Source organism: Mus caroli, unplaced genomic scaffold, assembly GCF_978045245.1.
Source record: "Mus caroli unplaced genomic scaffold, Mus_caroli_1 scaffold_13, whole genome shotgun sequence".
NCBI lineage: Eukaryota > Metazoa > Chordata > Mammalia > Rodentia > Muridae > Mus > Mus caroli.
The window spans coordinates 4,028,751-4,046,575 of record NW_028227268.1 but is presented as its reverse complement, the minus strand read 5'-3'; the positions used below and the strand labels follow the sequence as shown (position 1 = coordinate 4,046,575).

Genomic DNA, 17,825 nt, shown 5'->3' with positions numbered 1-17,825 from the left:
TGTTTGCTCAGCACCTCCCGTGATAGGCTGAAGGCACCAGAATCTCATCCTGGTTACTGGAAGTTCGGAAATCTGATGAGTCATCTTTCCTCACTTGGAAGAGCTAAATCGGATTCTGCCTAGGATTTGTAAAACTGTGTGTGTGCTTAAAAGCTAAAGGTGATCTGAAATACTCACTGCCTGTAAGTGAACTGGTGTTCTTTTTTTTTTTTTTTTTTTTTTGGTTTTTCGAGACAGGGTTTCTCTGTATAGCCCTGGCTGTCCTGGAACTCACTTTGTAGACCAGGCTGGCCTCGAACTCAGAAATCCGCCTGCCTCTGCCTCCCGAGTGCTGGGATTAAAGGCGTGTGTTCTGAACACTCCCGGCTGATTCAGGAGAACACCCCAGGTGGTACCGCTGTGTTCTCCTCCTTGCCTTTCGCAAAATGTGATAGGTTTTGTTTTTGTCTTTTTGGTATTTATTTATTTGTTTGTTTGTTTCTTGAGACAAAGTCATATTATATAGCTCTGGCTGCTGTCCTGGAATTTACCATGTAGACCAGGCTGGATCTGCCCACCTCTGCCTCCCAAGTGCTAGTGCTAGGTCTAAGGGCATGTGCCACCATTGCCCTGTGACTCACTGACTCCTCTTTCTCTCTCTCTCTCTCTCTCTCTCTCTCTCTCTGTTTTTAGGCAGAGGCTCATGCAGCACTAGCTGGTCTTGAACTCACTTCGTTGTAACAAATGATGCTTAACTCTTTATTTTCCTGCCCCTGTCTCCCAAGTTCTAGGACCTGCTTCCTTTCCTTCTTTCTTTCTCCCTCTTTCTTTCTTTTTTTGTTTTTTTGTTTTGTTTTTCGAGACAGGGTTTCTCTGTATAGCTCTGGCTGTCCTGGAACTCACTTTGTAGACCAGGCCGGCCTTGAAATCAGAAATCCGCCTGCCTCTGCCTCCCAAGTACTGGGATTAAAGGCATGCGCCACCACTCCCAGCTCGCTCTTCCTTCCTTCCTTCCTTCCTTCCTTCCTTCCTTCCTTCCTTCCTTCCTTCCTTCCTCCCTCCCTCCCTCTCTTTCCTTCCTTCCTTCCTTCCTTCCTTCCTTCCTTCCTTCCTTCCTTCCTTCCTTTCTTCTTTCTTTCCTTCTTAGATACTAATGCTTTTGTCTCCTGAGGGCTGGTAAGGGCCAGGATTACAATGTGGGCTACCATGCCTGCATGAGATTGTCTTTTTAACCACTCTTTGATAATATTTTTGATAATATTTTTTCATTGTTTTAAAAACTAGTATATCCAAGCTGGGCGTGGTGGCGCACGCCTTTAATCCCAGCACTCGGGAGGCAGAGGAGGCGGATTTCTGAGTTCGAGGCCAGCCTGGTCTACAAAGTGAGTTCCAGGACAGCTAGGGCTGTACGGAGAAACTCTGTCTTGAAAAACCAAAAAAAAAAAAAAAAAAAAAAAAAAAAAAAAAAAAAAACCCAAAAAAACCCAAAAAAAACCCCCTAGTATATCATTTATTGTTATTGTGTGTGTATATGTATGATCAGGAGCGGGCACATGTGTGGAAGTCAGAGGTCAATTTCCTCAGCAAGCTCCTTTATCCATTGAACCATCTGGCTGGACTTTCCTTTTTAATTTTATTTTTATTTAAATTTCTGAATGCTCATTTATTTTGTGGGAGCAGCAGGCACACAGCTGCTATGGCGCACATGTGGAGGTTAGGGAACAAATTGAGTCAGGTCTCTTTCCTACTATATGTGTTTTGAAGTTGAAACTCTGGTTGTCAGCTTTGGCAGCAAGCACCTTTATCTACTGAGCCATTTCGCCTGCCCCTGGTAAATTTTGTAAGTGATGCTATGAAATATTATTCTAGGGTATCATTTTCTCATGGAGCTATGGCCATCCATTGTATTGATACACCACAGTGTATCTAGCCAACTCCTTCACTGAGATTTTTCTGTTTGTTTTTCAAGATAGGGTTTCATTGTGTAGCCTTGGTTATCTTGGAACTCATTCTGTAGACCATACTGGTCTCGAACTCACAGAGATCCATTTACCTCTGTCTCCAGAGTGCTGGGATTAAAGGCGTGCACCACCACCACCACCACCGGCTGTTTCCACACTTTTCAATAATGGGAGAAAGACTGAGATAAATATTCTTTTGAAATGTGTCATTCACTTTCCTGAAAAAGTTTGGTGGAGGTGAAATTCAGAATGTTAGTTTAAGTGTTACAGTTTTAACTCCATCATCTCTGGGGTAAAGAGAATTATGACTGTTTTACAATGTTTCTAGCTTCTAAGTCCCAGAGCATGTGAGCCAGGGAAGGGATTAAGGGCATGTAAGTCAGGCAAGGGCAGAGGAGGGTCAGGCCTCAGGGTGCTGAGCTGACACCATCCTGTAGTGATGATGCACGTGAGTGCGGGCACAAAGCAGGGGCTGGCTATCTGACAGGTGTTGGGCACTGAGCTATTGCAAGAATCCTTCCTCTTGGAGCCAGGCAGGTGAGTTGAGGGCATAGGGCTCAGGAGGCTATCAATCTGACAGGTGTCAGGACTCAGAGTGGTCACTAGCTTCCTCTCTCCTGGAGCAATGCAGGTGAGTTTAATGCGCATGGCGGCAGCTGTCAGTGTGACAGGTGCTAAGATGCCACTGACATCCTCCTCCTTGCTCCTTCATGTGAGTGCATGGCAGCAGCTGTCAAACGGACAGGATTGAGGCGCTGAGCAGTTACTAGCAATTCTCCCTCCTGGACCCTCATATGTGAGCGCAGGGTAGCAGCTGAGCATCCTTCTTGGAACAAGGCAGATGAGCATAGGTCGCAGGGCAGCAGCTATCAGTCTGACAGGACTCGGGGCGCTGAGCTGTCATTAATCCTCCTGGATCCTTATGTGAGCGCAGGGTAGCAGCTGGAAGTCTGACAGGTGTCTGGGCGCTGAGCATCCCTCCTCTTACAGCAAGGCAGACGAGCGTAAAGTGCAGGGCAGCAGCTGCTAATCTGACAGGATTCAGGGTGCTGAGCTGTCACCAGCATTCTCCTTCCTGGAACATCAGGTGAGCTTAGGACTGTAGTCCATGCCTCCCGGTCTCGAGCTCCCTGTCTGGCGCGACGCGGTGCCCCAGAAAGGATACAGAGAGGCAAAGACCAGGCAGTACAGCCTATGCAGCCATCACTGTCGCTACCGCGCCTGCGCGCTGCCTCCCTGTTCGCGCTCGCGCTGTCAATAAAGTTCTAGCGTGCCGGAAGCGGAAGCGGCGGGTCTCCATGGCGGCGCCGGCAGCGGGCCCGGTGTTCTGGAGGCGGCTGCTGGGCCTGCTGCCTGGCCGGCCCGGGCTGGCCGCGCTCCTGGGCCGCCTTTCCGACCGTCTGGGCAGGAGCCGGGAGCGCCGGCGCCGGAGGTGAGAGCGCTCGGGAGGGCCGGGCGGGGGGGCCTCGCCGTCTCCCCGCGTGCTGGCGGCTCAGCCGGGAGCCCCGTGGGCGTGCACCGTGCAGGAGCCACCCGGGGCGAGCTCGGGGCTGCGGCCGGGCCCTGGGGCCGAGGCCGCTGTGCTCCGGGCCCGGGGCGTGAGTGTGGCTGTCGGGGTGAGCGCGGTGAGTTGGCCGGAGTGAATCAGCCCTGCGGGGACCCGGTGCAGGCTGGCTTCCTCACATCCTGCCGGAGACATTTCTCAATCCTGACTCAGTCGGTACTCAGGCCCGTGAAGAGGAAACACTCGAGACTCTTTCTGCGCGCGTTCGAAAGGCTTGTTTCTGGAAAAGTACTGAAGTGGGTTGTGTAAGCGGTGAAGGAAGCTTTGAAGTAGTTTGTTCGGGCAGTGGTCCTTTAAAGGAAACATTTGCCAAGAACAGGCTCAACCTAGAGGCCTGATGCTATTGCTAATTTTCAGGAGCGCGCGAGATAGATATTGAGATTGTGTGTTTGTGTGTGATATTTTCTCGGGTGGATATGTTTAGAGACTTCGTTTTCTTTTTCTTGAAATGCTGAGGCTCAAACCCAGAACCCCATGCACACTAGGCAGGTGCTTTACCACTGAGCCACATCTCGGCTCCTCCTCTCTCTCTTTAAAATAAGTAAATAAAACAATTAAAATAATGACTGTGTGCTCAGGTGGTGGTAGGGGAAGTCGGTTCTCTTTTACCACCTGAGTTGAAGTGATTGAAGTCGGATCATCAGGCTTGGTAGCAAACTCGCTGGACCCCCAGTACTTTTAGAGACACAGTTTCATGTATCTCATACTGGCCTTAAATTGAGTAACTCAGGTTAGCCTAATACTCCTGATTCTCCTGCCTCATCTCCAATGCTGGAATCCCAGGTGTGAGCTGTAATGGCCCATTCTGGTTCTGTGAGTAAGATCTGTGGGTAAGATCTCTAGATGGCTTGAGGTGCAGTCACCTGTGTTGGTTGTAGATGTGGGTCGTTGATTTACAGAGTAACAGAGGGAGCTTGCCAACCCAAGCACAAATTAGACTTAGAGGACCTACTGAATGACAGAATCAAGGCAGTCTCATCTCAGATTGCCTGCTGATCAGAACGGCTCTTTTTCCCCAGCCGTTCTATTGGACGGTAGAATCAGGTGACGCTTATTACATCAGGGCATCAGACCACTGAAAAATGTTAGGTTTCAAAAGTTCCGCCTGAGAGAGGAGCAGTTTAGGAAGCTTTGTTGATTTTCTCTTGGTTTGTAAACTTCAGCTTTGGTGCTGATCTCTGAAGGGGGCTCAGGCAACCTACATGAACTATATTCCTTATACCGCTGGGTTTCAAATTCTGGATAGGCAAGCACTCTACACGGAGCTGTGCCCCTAGGCCTGACAGGGCCTCACCTCAGGTTACTTTCGAATATCCTTTGTAGCTGATGGTTATGAATTTATGGCCTATTTGTCTACAACCCAAGTGCTAGTCTTAACGGCATGTGCCACTGTGCCCAATTTCATGGGCTAGATAGGGGACATTTCCAGGGCCTTGTGTATACTAGGCAGTTAGATAACTTTACCAACTGGGCTACCCTCCCCGCCCCCTACCCTCTGCCCTAGTCTGTGTGCTTTGTAGCCCAGGTTAGCCTGGTGCTCTGGGTCCTCCTTCTTCTTTAGTCTCCTGAGCACAGGGATGACAGGAGTGCACCTTGCTTTTCAACTCCTGCTCTATCTTTTTTTTTTTTAAATGAAAAGCTTTGTTGTGTGCCCCTATGTGCATCCTAAGAATTAAGCACAAGTCTTTGGGCTTGGTTGCAGGCAATTTTACTTGTTGAAGTATTTCATTGTTCCCTTTAAAAAAATTAAAAAAAAAAAAAAGATTTTGTTAGTTTGATTGAGACAGGTTCTCACTTTATAGCTGGCTGGCTTGACTCTTTATGTAGACCAGGCTGGTCTCAAACTCATAGAGACCTACTGGTTTATGCCATGGAGTGCTGGGATTAAAGGTGTGGCCACCACACTCAGCCCAAGATTTTATTTTTATTTGCAATTATGTGTGCCTCTATGTGTAGGTGTGTATGATACAGGAACCCTTGGGGGTCAGACGAGGACATTGGAGTCCCTGGAGCTAAAGTTAAATGCACTTGTAGGAGTCAGACTTAAAGTCGTCTGCAGGAGTAGTGGACCTCCGAGCCCTTGTAACCACCGAGCCCTCTCCAGCCCATTAATGTTCCTTTGAGACAGGATCTCAGTCTGTGTCCCTGGCTGTCCTAGAACTTTTACGTAGACCAAGTTGTATCTTTAATTTTTCTTTCTTTTTTAAAATTTTTCTGAGGCAGGGTTGAATGTAGCACAGCCTGACTCAGGCCCGCCATGTTGTTAAGGGTGGCCTTAGCTCCTGGATGGGGGATGGCAGGTGTGGTGTGGCAGTGAGGGTAGTCTCTGTAGACTTCTTACGTGACTCATGTTTCTTTGAGACAGGATCTCATTCTCTTGGGTTGGCCTTGAACTCCTGATCTTTCTGCCATCCCCTGAGCTCTGAAACTGCCAGCATGTGCTACCACACGCAGCTCAGCTTCCTCAAAATCTTTGCAGTACTCATGGCTCCGTATTTCTAAACCGAAGGATTAAGTCTACAGTTGAGTGGGGCTGGGGGTTGAGTGACAGACTTGTGACAGTCAGTCCAGGACTCGAGTTCTTTGCTGTGTGCTCAGCTCTTTGTTTTACAGTTCTCAGGGTAGGGGCTGGGGTTGGTGTTTCCACCAATGGGTGACCCTGTGGGTCTTGTCCCCACCTCTGCCTTGTTTGGCTGGCAGCTTTTTCTGGTTCTCCGGGGCCTTGGTGTTTGGCATTATTCATGTCAGTTGTGGCCACTGACTGTCAGCTGCTGGCTTTCGATTCTTCTCCATTGTTCCACTGCACCTCCCAATTCCTCATTCCCCGAATGGTGTGGTTTCTTGTAATTCTCTGATCACTGATTCATTGATAATAGCTCTGTGTAGTCATGAGCTTAACTTATTTTAGATTCTGGCTTGCCAGTCTGACTCAGTCATCGGGGGCTTGGTGAATCCTTGTGGCCAGCAGGAGGAACGGTTCTTCACCGCGTGGTTTCCTCTCAGGCTAGGAAGTGCCCATAGAGACTTAAATGAGAAAATCGTTTCTTATTAGTGATCTTGAAATACTGTTGCTTTCTCTGAAGCAAGTGTCTGACTCACTGTCATTGAGAGAACTAGACAGTTCATTTATTCCTCGTGTGGATGGGTCATTGCTCTTCTAGGCAAGATAAAGGCACAGCCCTGCCTTTAAAGTGTTTCAGCCTGTGAGTAGACAGTTCCAGGAAAGTAGGGTGGAAGGTCATAGTGACACCCAGGAGAGGCTTCTGAGATTATGGAAGGCCCCAGTGGCAGAGCCCAGAGCTGTTTGGAATGAAGCAAAGTGAAGAAGGGGGAGTGGGCATTTAAGGGGGGTGATGTGAGCAGGAGGGGGGGCAGTGCTTGAACCACTTCTAGCAGCTGATGGAGTGTTGCTAAGTAGGAGAGGAGCTAGGAGCAAGTCAGTGTCCTGGGCCAGAGACCTTGGAGGCAAACGCTAGGTCCTTGTGTGATTTCGTTTGTGAATGGTACAGGCCTGAGATTTGGTGGTGGAGGTGTTCCTGTGATGTCAGGGGCAGTGGCAGTGGGAGTGGAAGAGTCAGTCCTGCACTGGGGATGCTGCTGAGGTAGGGCGGGTGACTGAACTGGAGTAAAAGCCACAGGTTTGGGGAATGATGATGAGGTCATTTGTGGCTCGTGAGCTGCAGCCAGGTGGAGGTGCCCAGTGCTCGGAGGCCTGCGCCTAGAGATGCACAAAATGGGCTCCTTACTGGAGCAGGTGAGACTTAGTGGGAAGTGTATAAAGAGGGGGTTCTGTCCTCATCTTGAATTAGTTTGCCATACAAGAAAGTATCCTCTTGTGGCCTGTAGACTTTCCTTTAAAGCAATATTTATTTTAACTATGTATAACAAAATCTTATTTTATGGGGGAAGGGCAGCGAGACAGAGACACTGACTGGTCCAATTCCTGGCTTGTGAGAGGGAAACAAGTAACCATAGAGGGAAGGGTCTTTGAGTGGGGCTTTTGAACGGTGTGACTTTGGAGGGTTAGTGTACATCCTGAGAAACTTCTACTGAGGAATTTTCCCACTGCAGGGTTACTCTCCTTTGACCATTTCTAATGTGGGGGCTCGGCCTTCCCAACTCATTAGAGCTCTGTCCTTTGGCTTATTTTAGTTTTTGACACATGGTCTTATGTAGCCCAGGCTAGCTTCAAACAGCTGATCCACTTGTCTTCAAGTGCTTCTTATACCACTCACTGTACTCTGGTTCCCTGAGTTTGTCAGCGTTTTCTGGTTGTCCTGGGTTTGAACACAGGATGCTTACATATGCTGAGCAAGCACTTTGCTACTGAGCTCGTCCTCAGTCAGTCCTCAGTCTCCTCCTGATTTATTATTTAGGGCAGTGAGAGCAGGTGGGAGAGAGAATCTGGAACCAAGGAATAGTTTCAGAATTCTCAGCTGATTGGCTTTTAGTTGTAGCTTGGTAAGTTGCTGTTGAGTTTCCCTGAGTGTGACTTAGCTGGTGTGAGTGGGGCCCATCTGGGCACATGCTGCTAAGCAGATGGAGATCTGCCTGGGATTAAACCGCCCAGCTCCTTCCATATCTAATCCTCTCTGTAAATACTGATAAATGTGTAAAGGAGACAGCCTGGCGGGAGCCGGGGGGGGGGGGGGGTGTCAGGTATGGTCCATGTCATGTTTAGTTCCTGCTGTGCCTCAGTAGCCGGGAGCTCTTCAGTCCCCAGTGTCACTGACTTCCCTTTAGCTTGTGGTCAGTGTATAGCTGGAGCGGTGCTTGCTGGGGAGTCCAGTGGCCACAGTGTTGAGTAACCGAGAGCATCACTTCCCTTCCTGGGCTCAGACGGCAGAAGTCAGGAAGGGCCTCTGCTGCCAGGGCTGCAGGAAGTACAGACTTCTCAGGAAGCTATGACTGTTGATCTTCTCATCAGTTACCTTTACGTGTAAATATGTAAATGTGGGGGAGTGGAGGGTGGACTCTTCTGAAAAAGTAGTTTCTGAAAATGGGATGACCAAATACCAGGGTTTCTTTTAAAGACTTGGAAGGGAGGGCAGGGGGTGTTTTGGACAGATTTGACTGGGATCCTATCAGTCTGTGCCGGGAACTCTGTGTGTTTCCCAGAGGGAATGAACCCTGAGGCCCATGTGCAGGACACAGCATTCCTGGCCATTGAGGGTTCTCTGGTAGGTCGGCACAGGCAGCCTTTCAGCTTCACAGCACTGTCCAAAGCCTAGCAGGTTGACCTACAGTTTGTATCCCCAGAGCCAAACAACTGTCATCTTGGTCGTTCAGCTGTGTGTACTTGAAAAGAGATCTAAGCTGGGCTTGTCTCTTCACACCCGTCCATCATAGAGGGTCTGGGAGGGTCACAAGACCCACACCTGAACAAGTATTCTTTCTTTAACACCTGCTGTATGTAAGACTGCTGCTTACAGCACATGGTCCTAGAGCAGGGGTAGGGTATATAGGCTGGTGAAGACTGCAGAGAGGGGGCTTTCTTTGTGGCTGTGGGTACACCATTTTCCCTGCTTCTGGTGTGTCCTTGTGGGGAGCACATATGCTGACCCATCCATCCCCTGTGCTCTGTCAGGAAGCCACTAAATTCATGTACTCATCCAGAGTGAGCCTTGGTGTGTTGTTGCCTACCCTGGGAAGGAGTTTTAGTCCTACTGTCCCCCGAGGGTGGTGGCAGCACTGGGACTGTGGCTCCAGAGGTGAACTGCAGACAACACTGTGCTTCTGGGGTTGTCTCTCCGCTGAGAATAGGGGAGCTAGGTTGGGTCTTACCATGGCTCACCCACAGGCAAGGCAAGCCAGTGTCTTTCCACAGGTGCATGGAGCCTCAAAATGCTTGGTGAGATGAATGGTCCTGCCTTGCCACCCAAGGTGCTTTCTGTGGGGTGGCAGTTTGGCTATTCTGAACCTAGTTGATGCTGGGGAGGGGTGTTGAGGGGGAAACTGTCTTGCCTGGGACTCATGTACACCAGGCTGACTTCGCCATCCATCAAGGGGCCCAGAGAAGCATGTACAAGCTGTGTGCTGGGATGGTTGAACCTGTAGATCGTTGGGATGATGGGAAGAAGCCTATTTCTCTGCCTGACCCACTCCCACCTTTCACACTTGTGCTCCCTCCATAGGACCCTGCCTATAGGCTTTCCAGTCATTCCTGAGTTCAGGGAATTGTCTGCAACATCTCCAGGAAGACTTAATTCTGTTGGCTGAACCTTGACCCAGAGTCAGGTATCCTGTGGGTGTGGCCTGCACACTTGTGAGAGGATGCTGTCCTGGTCCGCAGGCTGCAGGCTGAGAATGCCTTTGTGCTGTTGGCCCCACATCCTTCTAGGCCTCGGAATGTGTGCTTCCATGCCTTGGGTGTCAGGTGAGGGGACCACTGGCCTGCAGGCCCTGTTCTCTGTACTCCCTGGACATTCCGAGGGAAAGGAGGGGCCTTTGGCAGGTCCTTCAGACCTGCTTGTCTGTTCACACCACTTCCTTCTCCTGTAATCAGAACTGGGTGCTAGATGCTATCTAGAAAGAGATGACTTAGGGGAACTAGCTGTAGATGTGGAAATTGCATGAACTTGGCTTGGTTCCCTAAGTGAGCACGACGGCCTCTGCCTCGAAGCTCTCAGGCTTAGTTTTCAATGGGACATGTGGTATTTTTTTCTTTCAGGAAAAAAAAATCCTTTTCTTACATTTTGTGTGTGTGTGTATCTGTTCTATGTATGAGTGCCACCAACTTGCTATAGTCAGTTTTCTCCTTCTGTCATGTGAGTTCCAGGGCATTGAACTCAGGTTGTCTGCTTGGCAGCAAGAGCCTTTACCTAGGGCATGTGGTTTCTTAGTAAAACTCCTGGCTCAGGGGAATCACTTGTGCCGGTGGGTGACTCCTGGAACCTGGATTCCTGTCCAGTAGGCTAGGCTGGTGTGGGACAAGGTTTTTTCTGGGAGAGCCAGTTTGCAGGAGTTGCATTAATGAGAAGCCAGGAGTCGGTCTCCATGATCCTGGCCTTTAGCAGACCAGGCTTGCTTGGTCTTGCTCTAGGACTTGAGCTCTTCCAGTCCCCATGGGTCTGTCTCCTGCCCGTGCTGTCATTGTGGGGTGCTGTATATGCACTGTCTTTGCTGATGTGCTCCCCTTTGAATGTGTGAAAGCCACACGAAGTCTGGGCTGCCTCCACAGTGAATTGGCAAACTCTGATCGGCTCACAGCTCCTTCTTGCTCGTAAAAATAAACCTGTCAGTACACAGTTTAAACAGGAAGCCAGTACAGAGAAGCCTGAAGAACTTTTGGACTGAGGCCCTGTGGAAGATTCCCAGGGAGAGCTCCCTGGTAGGGGAGAGATCTGCTCAAAGTTGTCACCCCTGCAGCCACTGCCTGCCATGGTGGCTGTGTAGGCCTGCCCTGATACCTTGTGGGATGTGAGTATGGGTGCACACAAGTCACTGGACTGGTTTCTAGAAGTTTCAGTTGCTCAGGTCTCACTTGTGGGATGTGAGTGTGGGTGCACACCAGCCCCTGGACTGGTTTGTGGGATGTGAGTATGGGTGCACACAAGTCACTGGACTGGTTTCTAGAAGTTTCAGTTGCTCAGGTTTCACTTGTCCAGAGCCCTTTCTCTTCTGAGTACAGTTTGAATTTTTCTGGTTTTTAAGATTCTTCAAGCTTGGCTGCCAAAAACCTTCCAGTAGCTCCAGGCACCACCTGCCTTCTCCTTTGACCTTGTATTTTGACATTTATCTAATCACTTTTATCATTTCCTCTTTGATCTCTGTAGTCCCCGACATGTGAGGTGGTGAGGCCTTTACACATTGGGGAGGCAAGTGCTGCCAGCTCTTGAGTATTTCCATGGTGAGTGGCAGGTGGCCATATGATGGCCTGAGTGGCCCTGTTCTGGATTGCCTGGTGTGAATGGGTGTTTCTTCATCTTCCTCTGTGAGCTGGTGGGCATCACTTTGCCCACACAGTGGCTGTGTGGGGATTGGGAATGTGGCACCGAGTGAGGCAGGCCGACCCCTAGTCCTCTTCCATATGCTCTGTGAGGTGGAGGTGCACTGCTGCCCGCGTCTTGGACTGTACCTGCTAGGGGCCTCACAGGTCAGCTGTGAGGTTTTCCTGTTGTCTCCTGGTTTTCCTTCTTCCCTCTAAGCCTGGTCAGTGTGGGACATTGAGGCAGCAATCTCTTGGTCACACTAAGGATTTTAATGTGCAAGCCAGCACCTGCTGAGGGGAAAATTGTTTACACCTCAGCATAGGTGGCCAAGGCCTGTTGCTGCCTTCCCAGTGCCTTCCACCATTGACGGAAGTTTTCTTGGCAGTGAGTCGGCCATGACAGGCTGCTGGGCTTTCTGGGAAGTGCAGCTGAGGGCCATCTGGCATCCCTGCAGCACTGGAGCCCTGGGGAGATTCATTGCTGGAGCATGGAACTAGCAATGAGATCGTCTTCCTGGAATCCTCATGGAGCTGAGCCCCAGGGTGCTGAGGACATGCTGCCCAGAACCCTCCTCGCGCGCTCGCGCACGCTCGCGCGCACACACACACTGAGGGCTTCTCCTTTGCAGCCTGGGATTTAGAGTGCTTTGTGTAGGGTTTTGGGTGTGAGAGCAACAAGGACATGGCTCAGCAGGGCAGACTTAAGGTTTCCTGGGCTGCTGTTTTGTCCCAGGCAGGCTGCTGTTGGTGGGACCCTGGGAGGATGTGTGTCTGATAGCTAAGGGTCCCCTCTTGAAAAGGCTAGCACGTAAGAAAGGTCTCTTCCACAATGTGTCCTGTGTTCTTTCTCCCCTAATTTGACTTGTAAAGAGAAATCAACACAAGATACTTTAATTTTTCTACGTCCTCTAACAGAAGCTCTGTCTGTGAGTCATGAGTTTCTTTTATGCTAACCTTGTTAACCAGAAATGTTGGAAGGATTTTAAACAAGTGTATCTTTCCTTTGTCCTTTGGCAGTTTCTTCCCTTTATTCACGGTGTCTCGATCCTGTCGATTCCCCGGAAGAATCTTCATATCCTTCCCTTCTTTTTATCCCTTCCTCCCCCCAGCCCCAGTCTGTATGTGAGGTTCCCACTGGAGCTACCTGTGCACGAGCCTGCAGTGGACAGAAGAGGGTGTGGGATCCACTGGAAGTGGAGTTGTGGTTTGTGAGCTGCCCCATGTGCTGGGTACCAGGCTCTGCTCTCTGCTACAGCAGCAGAGGCCTCAGCTCTAGCTCCTCTCCTCCCCTTTCCTCCTTTGTAACCCACTGAGTCCCCGGTGCTGGTGCTGCATGCTGGAATGTTGCGTGATCTTGTTGGCTTGATCCTGCGCTGGTAACCATAGCTGCTGTGAGTTCATGAGTACAGCAGCCTGCCATGCCCGGAAGTCAGCATTTTCAGCGCTCCTTCTCACCCACCAGCTCTTAAATCCTTTCTGTGCTCTTCCTGGATGCTCTACCAGCCTTGCTGGGCTGGATACAGATGTCCAGGTTAGGGCCGAGCACTCGGCAGTGAGCTATAAGTCTCTGCATTAATGTTGGCCACCACAGAACGGTTTGGTTTCTCTGGCCAAGGTGGAGAGCAAACCATGGATGTAACCGTCCATATTTAGAAGACAGTTTAACAACACGTCGATGTAGCAAACAAAACAACAACAAAAAACCTGGTAATAGGTTCCCTTAGGGCCTATGACTTCCCAAGCCTTTGAATTCCTTCCTTCCCTCCTTCCCTCCTTCCTTCCCTCCTTCCCTCCCTCCTTCCTTCCCTCCTTCCCTCCTTCCCTCCCTCCCTCCCTCCCTCCCTCCCTCCCTCCCTCCCTCCCTCCCTCCGGAACAGGCCTCGCATCTGAACAGAAGGTTACCCCCAAAACCTTCATGCCACAGTTGCACTGTGGACACATTTTGCCTGACAGGCCATTATAGTAGCCTGCAGGGGTCACTGCTAGGTAAAATCATTGATGGGTTTTCTCTCCATGAGATAACCTACCACCTTTTAGCATTGCCACGGGGGAGGGAAGAAGTTGAGGTTTGTTCCAGGTGGGTTTCTCTATGCCCTACAGCAAAGGTGTTGTGTCTTCAGTGGCAGGGCCTTGTTATGTAGGTGGGGACAACTAAGAACAGAGAATGGCGTGTGGTATTTGTGTTATTTGAGGGTCTCTGGGCCTGTCTGACCAGTCAGTCAGTCATCAGTAAGCAGTGGTTTGTTTTTTGTTTTGAGGTGGATTTGTGTCAAAGGACAGATTGAACCAGGCAGGAACTTTTGTGAGCCTTCTTGTTGGGAGTTATTGGGAGTGACTTTGGTTAGGCTTGTGTATCGGTGTTGCACTTTGGTTGTGCAGCACTGACCACTTCAAGGTGCTAGGAAGAAGGAGGGCTTAAATTATAATGGAAAAAAAATATCTGAAATGGCCAAAACACCCTCCCAGCAGAGGTGGTCAGTCCCCAGAGATATTTGAAAAAGGGTAACTCATTTGCATGTTTCCTTAACCAGGTCACCATGGCTGTTACTGGCTCCCTTGCTGTCCCCAACCGTTCCTCAGGTCACCTCCCCACCTTGCTGCCTATGTCCCGAGGGTGTACACAGGTTCCAGTGGATCAGAAACCTGGTTCCAGAATTTGGAGTGTCCAGCTCTCATGTCAGGGTACTGTCCTCCCCTGCAGAGTTCTTCGAGCTCATGAAGGTAAGTGGCTTGAGAGACCAGGACAGACTGGATGGGCTTCCAGGGCTCGCTGGGTCCTGACACCCTGTCCTAGACGCTTCTAGTGCAACTCTGCTTTGCCTGGTCCTTTTCTGTAAAGGTGTGGGGCCATGCGTGAGGACCCCTCCCCAGGTGGCAGCTTCATGGGACGATCTGACATGGGATCTGAGGTGTGTGCATGGCCACTTGGTGACTTCATATCAGGACACTTGTACTCTGTGGCCTGAGTCTTGGCGTCTGTCTGTGGTATGTGTGTGCTTCCCTTTTCTTGAGTGGTGTCCCTTGGCATCTAGGGCTTGCTTTCCATAGTACTCAGGTTCATAGTACCTGAATCAGAATGAAGTAATTCAGCACTAATTAATCTTTTTTTTTTGGTCGAGACAGGGTTTCTCTGTGTAGCTCTGGCTGTCCTGGAACTCACTTTGTAGACCAGGCTGGCCTCGAACTCAGAAATCTGCCTGCCTCTGCCTCCCAAGTGGGCCACCACGCCCGGCAGCACTAATTAGTCTTAACCACGTGAACTTTGAATTTATAATAGCAATGGTTTAGTAGGGTGGCCAGCAGGGTACTAGGAAACAGTAGCGGACACAGGTGGAGGTTCCCCTGTAGAAAGTAGAGAAGCCTACTGTCTCTGTCCTCTCATCCTCTGCCTGTGTTGATCCACTTCTGCCTGGTTCGTTCTTTCTGTGTGTGCCCTCAGGTAGGCTAAGCTCTGTTCGTGCCGTGTGTGGGCCTGTGTGTGGGCCTTTGCTCTACTCACACCCTGCTTCTCTGTCCTCTTCCTTATTGTGAGGACAGTCCTGCAGTGTGACTTGGAGAAACAGGTTATTCCGGGTAGTGGGGGACTGGCGTACTCTGCTGTCACATGGTGCTCTCCTGGTCAGGAGGCCAGGCCAGGCCAGGCCACGCTCTGCACCTGCCCATATTGGGGAAGCAGCAGGGGCCCAGCTCTGGGCTGAGAAGATAAGAGGGCAGGTTCTCCACCTGAGGCACTGTGTGTCTTCCTGTGATGGGTACTTGCCCCAGTGACCTCTGGCTGGCCCCATGCCTTCCTTATGCAGGGGTTGACTGGGGTCCTGCAGTGAGCAGCTGTGTACACTTTGGCGGCTGGGGCCCAAGGGATGGCTCTGCCTGTTGTTTTTTCCTTCACCATCACGTCTGTAGATTGCATTTTAATAGACAATGAAAGAAAGGAGGCAGTGGGCTGTGGTGTTGTCTCTTCTCCTGTGCCTAGGCATTTCCTAGGGCTGTGCTCTTGCATATGTCTAGTCCAGATGCCCAACTTCCTGTGTGGAATCTAGCTGGGCTGATACCCCTTCTTAAGTTGCAGGCATGAGCTGTGCAGCTTGGATCCCTCCTTCTAACTATGGTCTCCTGTGTCCTTTGGAGTTAACTTTGTGGGTTTTTTGGAGACTGAGTCTTATTTTGCCCTGTCTGGCCCCTAACTCACTATGAACTGATCTTGTCTTATCTCCCCAGAGCTGGTGTGATATGTGTGCATGGCTGTTCTCTGTATGCTTGCTGCCATCTCTGGGGTGTGGGCTGCCTAGGGCTTTAGAGATATGGGGACCTTTATTCTCCTGGGTGGGAACAGAGCCTAGGGATACTAGCTCTTAGACAACTTGGGGTGTGTGTGTGTGTGTGTGTGTGTGTGTGTGTCACACCCATGCTTGATTACGTACTGCTGGTCAGGTACAGGTGCAGCATACACACTCCCCTTCCTGGCAGTCCTGTGTCTCAGAGGTCAGTACCTCTGGGTGGAGTCTTCCTGCTCCTTTGGACCTGGATGAGCATACATGCGTCTGTGTAGGTGAGGCTGTGTGTATGCTCTCTTAGCGGGAAGTTGTAGGGTGACTTCTCCTCGGGGTCCAGAGACCTCTTTCATCCTGGGGCTGGAAAGGATGCTCAGCTGTAGGTAAAGTGCTTGCCTCACAAGCAGGAGTCTGAGTCTCATCCCAGCTCTGCTTGGAAAAGGCTGGGCCGGGTCATGTGCACTCTTCAATCCAGTGCTGGGTGCAGGGGCTGGCGGACTCCTAGGGTGTGCTGGCCAGCCAGCCTGTTTGATGAGTTCCAGGCTGGTGACACCCTCTCAAAAGTAAACAAGACATACAGTGGAACAACCTGAGGTAGTTCTGTACTTCCATATGCATGTCTACACACGTTTATGTGGCCAGCACTTATACAAACATGCATGTGCATACATACAAACATCACACACACACACCCTCACTCTGCTTCACCTATTCGTGCTTACATTGCATTTTGTTGTCCAGTTATATTGTACCTTGCCTTGCAGAATGAGTGTTTTGAGTTAGGGTTGTGGATCTGCCTTTGAGAAGTCGCTGTGTGTGCTGGGCTGCTGTGAGCGTGTAGAGCCATTCAGTTTGCAGTGTGATTTGCCTCCCAGTGGAGGGACAAAAACAATGACTCTGATGTAAGACTTGTTTCTCCTCTTTCCAGGGGCAGATAAAAATAGCCAAGAGGCGAGTTGTGATGGCATCCCTCTACTTGGGGACAGGACCTTTGGAACAGGAACTGGTAAGGCTTAGGGCAGATGGTCCCAGCAGTAGCTGGAGCCAGCCTCACCATGTCACAGCTGACTCCAAATGCCTTTCTGGCCTCCAGATGTAGGTGTGTCAGTAGTGTGTGTGTGTGTGTGTGTGTGTGTGTGTGTGTGTGTGTAGACAGTGTAGGAGGCCCAATTAGGTGCTAACCAGTACCTCTGCCACCCTTACAGGACTCTCTGGGCTGCTCTACCTGGCCATAACCCAGAGGCCAGAGCAGGTCCACAGCCTGCTTTTGTGCAGTCTCTGAAGAATGGCACCTGCATTTCCAAGAAATTGGAAGAAAAATAAAGGATATGAGCCATGTGATGTGCATGATGTTTACCTGTCAAGACTGTTGTAGTGTAGTGGGTGTGGCCGCGCTCACCCTCTTGTGACAGCACAGTTGTGGTGGGCGTGGCCACACATATCTTCTCCTGTGACAGCCACACAGCTGAGTCATCCTGATAGAGACCATTTTTGGCTCACAAAACGGAAAATATTTAGCCCATGGCCTTTTTAGAAAAAAGGTTTTTTGACTGTGCCCGAAGCAGAGGAGCCCAGATGCAGTTAGGGTTGGCTGACTGCTGCTGGATTTGCTGAGGCTGGCATTGGATGCCAGGGCTTGGCCAGCCTTGTTCTGCCCGAGCTGACTGGCCTGCCATAGCTGGGGAAGTGGAAGCCACGTGCTGTATCCAGGATGCTCTCTGGCTGTAGAGGACCATGGCAGGCAGTGTGGGTGGAGTCGAGTCTTGTGAATATGGCTAATCTGTCCTATCTTTGGGCGCTTTTTTCATGGAGGGATGGATGAGTATGCGCGTGGTGATTGTTCTTTATGGATGTACTGTAGAGACTGGTGTGTAGGAACTGGGCAAGGATGGAGGCATGGCGTGTGGTGATTGTTCTTTATGGATGTACTGTAGAGACTGGTGTGTAGGAACTGGGCAAGGATGGAGGCATGGCGCGTGGTGATTGTTCTTTATGGATGTACTGTAGAGACTGGTGTGTAGGAACTGGGCAAGGATGGAGGCATGGTGTGTGGCCCAGGGGAGGAGCCTGAGCATGCTCCATGTGTCCCTCTCTGTCCCAGCCATCCTGTCTGCCGCTAG

The 17,825-nt window shown here is 50.4% G+C and overlaps 1 protein-coding gene across 2 annotated transcripts in view; it reads left to right on the top strand.

The window, feature by feature from the left end:
• The first annotated feature begins 3,227 nt into the window (after window positions 1-3,227).
• Pgs1 (phosphatidylglycerophosphate synthase 1) overlaps window positions 3,228-17,825 on the top strand; it is a 37,164-nt gene continuing 22,566 nt past the window's right edge. Inside the window, exons 1-3 of one of the 2 annotated variants that reach the window (XM_021175679.2) lie at window positions 3,228-3,372; window positions 13,966-14,155; window positions 16,634-16,711. In XM_021175679.2, the coding sequence (XP_021031338.1) occupies window positions 3,239-3,372; window positions 13,966-14,155; window positions 16,634-16,711 (402 nt within the window). In that variant the 5' untranslated portion in view covers window positions 3,228-3,238. Of the gene's footprint in view, window positions 3,373-3,546; window positions 3,566-13,965; window positions 14,156-16,633; window positions 16,712-17,825 lie in introns of those variants that run through there. The other variant, XM_085829390.1, reaches the window with a different exon arrangement.